The sequence below is a fragment of the Oncorhynchus masou genome, chromosome 10 (genome assembly GCF_036934945.1).
Source record: "Oncorhynchus masou masou isolate Uvic2021 chromosome 10, UVic_Omas_1.1, whole genome shotgun sequence".
Lineage (NCBI taxonomy): Eukaryota > Metazoa > Chordata > Actinopteri > Salmoniformes > Salmonidae > Oncorhynchus > Oncorhynchus masou.
In genome coordinates, this window is record NC_088221.1 from 46,495,372 (window position 1) to 46,501,371 (window position 6,000).

General features: G+C 40.5%; 1 protein-coding gene across 1 annotated transcript; it reads right to left on the minus strand.

Moving 5' to 3' along the window:
• Nucleotides 1-592: 592 nt before the first annotated feature.
• On the minus strand, nt 593-4,300 carry LOC135547692 (heterogeneous nuclear ribonucleoprotein A3-like). Its single transcript, XM_064976928.1, has 11 exons — nt 4,195-4,300; nt 3,238-3,360; nt 2,971-3,117; nt 2,666-2,876; nt 2,490-2,579; nt 2,330-2,383; nt 2,179-2,235; nt 1,849-1,977; nt 1,597-1,728; nt 1,441-1,511; nt 593-1,325 (listed from the first exon to the last, which is right to left on the minus strand). The coding sequence occupies exons 1-10, from the start codon at nt 4,198-4,200 to the stop codon at nt 1,456-1,458; spliced, it is 1,005 nt and encodes a 334-aa protein (XP_064833000.1). The 5' UTR covers nt 4,201-4,300; the 3' UTR covers nt 593-1,325; nt 1,441-1,455.
• Nucleotides 4,301-6,000: the final 1,700 nt, after the last annotated feature.

The following is a 6,000-nucleotide window of genomic DNA, read 5'->3' on the forward strand; positions in this document are numbered from 1 at the left end:
GCTTGTGAAATACTCACTTCCCTTTCCCCATGTAAGGTCTGACAGCTAAATAAGAACTTCCTGGTAATCTGTCATATCTGACTCAACAGGATGTCCCAAGTGTCCAGGAACTCTAGTTAGTCTTTCTTCGCTAGCATCAGCTGATCCTGAAAGGTATAGCTAGCCTTGAGAGGCTGACGCTCACTACCAGGCAAGACAATGCAAGCTTTTCTCCAAGGGTGCGGCTCTCGGTACTGCCTTCTCTTTCCTCTCACAACATGCGGACTTGTCCACTGTGCTGGGGCTGAAGAGGTCCTGTCTGACAAAGTCATTTGCAATCTTCCATGCTGATCTGCTGAGGCTCAACTGAAGTGGCTTGTAGCTGTAACAATCCTACTAGTGCAATGCTGGCTAGGTGATGCGTGCACCTCGCCCTAGGACTAGCTAAGACTCCCTTTCCCATCCAGACAGATTTATTTTTTTGTTTTACATTTCAAGGAAGTTCAGAGAAAACAAAACTTTTGAGGGTATTGATTTGCAACACCGGATTAGTGTTGACGGACATGAAAATAATCCAATCCTTCAATCTCCAATGACGCACTATACCTCACAAGACTTTACTACACAACTTTATTTAACTTTTTTTTTTTTCCACTTGTCAAAAATATTTATTTTTTTAAACAATCTAGAATTGAGTTTACTGCATACAAGTAGTGTAAAACATTTCCTCAAATTGTTGTCTGCACTAATTATAACCACTGTTGTTACACTAATGAAATTACTGAAATACATACTGTTCTTGAAATACAAAATTATATAATACACTTGATACGAAGACTTGCAATCATATTAACTTCAAAGATGGAGGAAAAAAAAAGGACAGCTCTAGCCAATTTGAGGGCCTGATGCGTCTACGCCCCTTTGACAGAACTAAGTTCTTCAAAAGATGACAAAGATGACAAGACCAGAGAAAATCTATCAATCTACAGCAAAAATAACGTAGGAATATTCAAAACGGACTGGAGTTAGGAGTAAAAAAATCATATATTAAAAAAAGAAAAACACTTTCTGATTCCACAGGCACAATACAAACACTTCCGATGCACAAAAGGAAAAAATATAAAGTGGGGGAACATCTACCACAAATAAAGAAAGGTACTAGCTACACTCTTGCACTTTGTAGCTTGTGTAGCCTTTTTTTTTTAGGATTAGTCTCCCGTTATAGCTGCAGTAACTTTCTGACTTCTGTTCCTTTAAATGCTTTCAGACGACTGCCTAAAAGTACAGTAACCTGCAGCTTTCCTGGCAAATCCTTGCTCATCTCCTCTCCTGCTAAGAACTGTAGCCTGTTGAATGGATACAGGATAAAACAAAAATTGTTATTCTAGTGTTGCGTGGGCTCACGCTGTACTATAACAGTCAGGTATGCAGAGTTTTTAAAATAACAAATATGGAACATACCCTAGTGTCATAGTATCAATAGCGCTGTGAGCCGTAGCCACCCCCACTTCCATTGCCAGAGCCATAGCCACCTGGAATGAACAACGATTGGCAGATGAATGTTGTGTCATCAGACAGCACAACATTCACATCCAGCTCAGGGGAGATAATACTCACCTCCATAGGGGCTAGTAGAGTTTCTGCCACCAAAGTTGTTTCCCTTCATGGGACCATAGCTGGATTGCTGTCCTCTGTAGTTACCAAAGTCATTGTAATTTCCACCACCTCCTCCTCCACCACCAAAGTTTCCTAGCAGTCAGAGATTTGTTTTTAGAAGGTCAGACATCAAATCCAATTATTGTGAGTGCAACTCAAAAAAATCAATCACGAGCCAAGACAATAAATCCTGGCTAAAATAGTTGTTTGTACCTCCCAAGTTGCCTCCGTCATTGTAGTTATCATATCCTCCTCCCTGGTTTCCATACCCAGGACCTCCTCCCCCATAACCCCCCCCACCACGTCCACCTCCGTAGCTCGGACCTCCACTATAGTTCCCACCTGCACAGAACAGGTTACAAACAGACCACTCAGATCAAGTTACAAACTGACCAGTGAGCTCTGAACAGGTTACAAATTGACCAGTGAAATCAGAACAGTGACCAAAAGCAGCACACTCAGACTAAAACAAGCTCTCTTCAAGTAATGCATCTTTAAATCCTCCCTCATCTGATTATCCACTAATGGTAGAGAAATGTTTACCATCTCCCCCATATCCATCCCCTCCTCCATAACCTCCTCTTCCTCCACCGTAGCCTCCTGTAACACAAGATAATTATGTTTACATGTATTGTGTGATTACTGTTCTTATGTTCCAAATTTATCCCCATATCAAAATGTAAAAAGTGCTTACCTCGTCCAAAGTTGCCACCTCTACCCATGAAGTTCCCAGAGCCACCACCCCCACCTAAAAATAAAATGCCAATATTGACAATGAAGCGCATTCTATATGTGTTTCTCTAAAACAGTCACGCAATTTTACATTCAGTATAAAGACAGGTTATTATTCTTACTCCTCTGATTGGACGCTTCCATCATTTCCTGTTTTGAAAGTGCTTTTCTGACTTCGCAGTTGTGTGTATTTATTGTGTGGTATTTTTGAGCTGAAAGGAAAACAATGGGGAATACTTAGCAAGCAGAATGTTTACTGATGTTTAAAATGACAAAGCTGCAACAACCACATACATACCAACAATTTTATCCACAGTGTCATTGTCATCAAATGATACAAAGCAGAATCCCCTCTTCTTCCCAGTTGCACGTTCCTCCATAATGTCAATGGTCTCGATCCTCCCGTAGGTCTCAAAGTACTCTCTGATATGGTCCTCCTCGGTGTCCTCCTTGATACCCCCAACAAAGATCTTCTTCACCCTCAGGTGGGCACCTGGTCTGTTGGAGTCCTGAGACAGACAAGAAGCGCTGGGCAGTGAGCACACACTGGTCAACACCTGCACAACAGCAAATGCACCTGAATGTGAAGCAGAGTTTGCTTACCTCTCTCGACACAGCCCTTTTAGGTTCAACAACACGCCCGTCCACCTTATGAGGGCGAGCTGCCATGCAGGCATCCACCTCCTCCACACAGGAGTATGTTACAAAGCCGAACCCTCTCGAGCGCTTGTTGTTTGGGTCCCTCATCACCTACATGAAACCAACGTATTAGCTTACATTACTTGGAACAATTTGGTGGGTCTCCAAGAAATACATTGTAAATGCTGGACACTTTTTATTAAATCAAATGCGAGTGAAATGCATACGTACCACACTATCTGTGAGGTTTCCCCATTGTTCAAAATGGATCCTTAAACTTTCCTCAGTGGTTTCAAAACTGAGGCCCCCAATGAACAGCTTCCTGAGCTGTTCAGGCTCCCTAGCTTCATGACCCTGTTGAATTATTCAAAACAGGAATGGTTGTCACACATAACAATGCAACCCTACAGACAACAGCATACTATCTTTAAACAAAACAATTGTACAGTACAAGAGTCTAATATATAAGTATAAATGTTCTACATTTCACACCATCCCAAAGCAGACCTACTGCATTAGAATGCATTGTGCCAACCAGGCTGTTTAAATGGTTACAGGCATTGAGAAAATTATATAATGTTACGGGGGGGGTACAGTAATCAGCTCTGCCCAGTGCCCAACAGCAAGACAGACTTAGCTGATAACCCCCCCCCCAAAGAAAACATTTTAGGAGAGATAGTGTAATTATCTCATTAGCCACGACTCTATAACATTCTTGGGGAAACAACAATTCGCCATTTTGAAAATATTATTTAATATACTTTATAATGCAAATACCAATATTTGGTGTGTAAATTCATTTTTCAAGTTCATTGCATGTCGTCCTACTATGTCGTCGTAGCCTGTCCTACATTTTAAGACCTATAACGTTATTATACCGGTAGCTATGTATCCCAAACAATACATTTAAGCACTCGTCTACAAACCAAAATGTATGCAACATTGAAACCGTAGCACTACATGACAGGCATGATGCAATTTGATGGCCAAACGTTCAGAGACGCAACTGTGCTAGTTAGTTAGCTAACGTTGCTTCCTCAAAAATGCGGTTATAATGCGCACATTTTTTGTTGTTGCTGTAACATGATAAAAAAAATCGGTTTGCTCTAAATACACTTTACACTCTGTTACGTCCAATTCAAATATACAGAAATTGATAAACATGCAATACGTGTTTAACATCATCACCTCCATTTCGCAGCGTATATTCTCCTTGGTTCTGAGAAGAAAGGAAGCTACTGTACCACGTGATTAGAAGTCTGCGCTTGTGCAGCGGTTATAACTGATCCAGGGTCCGTTCTTGTCGTTTACCAGAATAAACCGGATAGGGCAAGCTGCTTTAAAGTCAGTTCAGTATGTTTAGAAATTGTGGTCAGTTGTTTATAGAGAGCAATAGTAATGAGGTCTTGTTGTAGGAACTAACTGCGCCTTTCTTTATACCTGAGTGACTGCAATTTTTCATCGTATTTTTGATCTCAATACAGTTTTCTGTTCCCAAAACTATAATATGTTATGAACAGAGTGTACTCAAGAGAATTGAGTTATTGCACATGCGCACTCCACAAACGAAAATATGCAGATGAAGGCTACAACGCGCCAATCGGTTCTCACTAGCTCGTGCTTGACTCTGCCCACCTCCCTGCTTGTTCTGGCCACTATGACCCATTTGTTCCCGTTGGAAACGACAGGCTGTTGTCTATCTAGATTTAGTTATACAAATCTTTGATAACTCTTTCCGGTTTTTTAGGACTACAAGCTGGCGATACCCCAGGGGTCGTCACTAGTTACCACAGCCACAAAGTCATAAACCCCGCCTATTTCTAAACTTATCTTCGTAAAAATCTGATTTTAAAAAAGCAAACGTTTTGTTTTCATGAATTTTTACGTTATAGACATTTTTTCACTTTGTGGCTGTGGTAACTCTTAAATTAAGATTTTTTAAAAAGCAAACGTTTCTTTTCATAAATTTTTACGTTATAGCCAATTGTTCACTTTGTGGCTGTGGTAACTAGTGGAAACCATACCCCAGAGCCATATAGACTTCGGCCGGAGCTGCGTTCAGTGTATAAAAACATAATAGAGCGTTCAATTGAACGGAAACAGTTGTGTACTGAGGCCCAGTTGAAACATAGGGTTGGGTTGAGCTTCTGGCTTCAAAATGCACCTACGCCCTTTAAATACACCAGTCATTACTTCAAGCCAAAACCCAGCACATCCACCGAACGGAGGAAACGTACCTCAAAGTCTGTCCAAGAACATACTAAAACATTTAGGGGAAACGTGTGGTTCAGTACACGCCGTTCCGCAACACAGAAAACGTTCAAAGTGAACTGAACTTTTAGAACGACTGCCATTGTTGCCCTGTTATTGGTGACATGTTGATACAACATGGAAAACAGAGCAGCGAATTTAACTGACGTTTTTATTTATTAGCATTCGGGATATATCTGTATCTAAGTCTGTACTGTGTTGTGTCGTCAACAAATAGCATATCTTTTTTTCACTGGACATATTCATAGGTTTTGAAAATTATCAGAAATAAACAACACAACGCGGAATTATCACTTAGCAACAGCTGCGAGAAACTGTCGCTCTGTGAACGTTCAGACAGAAACAGCATTGGCCCAACACTCTATAGCCTAAATACGACTCTTGTAAATCAAATAAAATGTTATTGGTCACATACACATGGTTAGCAGATGTTCATGACAGTGTAGCGAAGTGCTTGTGCTTCTACTAACGACTATGCAGTAAAATCTGACAAGTGATCTAACAAATTCACAACAACTACCTTATACACACAACTGTAAAGGGATGAATACGAATATGTACATATAAATATATGGATGAGCGATGGCCGTGCGGCATAGGCAAAATGCAGTAGATGGTGTAGAACACAGTATAAACATATGAGATGATTAGGATGTAGGATATGTAAACATTATTAAAGCGCCGTTATTTAAAGTGACTACTGATATCTTTACTAAGCATGTT

Bases quoted from the DNA above. Each gene is read 5' to 3' on its own strand.
- LOC135547692 (XM_064976928.1), bottom strand. The intron at 2,384-2,489 runs GTAAGAATAATA...TTTTATTTTTAG, and splicing joins GGAAGCGTCCAATCAGAGGA to GTGGGGGTGGTGGCTCTGGG. The intron at 1,512-1,596 runs GTGAGTATTATC...TGTTCATTCCAG, and splicing joins CTCTACTAGCCCCTATGGAG to GTGGCTATGGCTCTGGCAAT.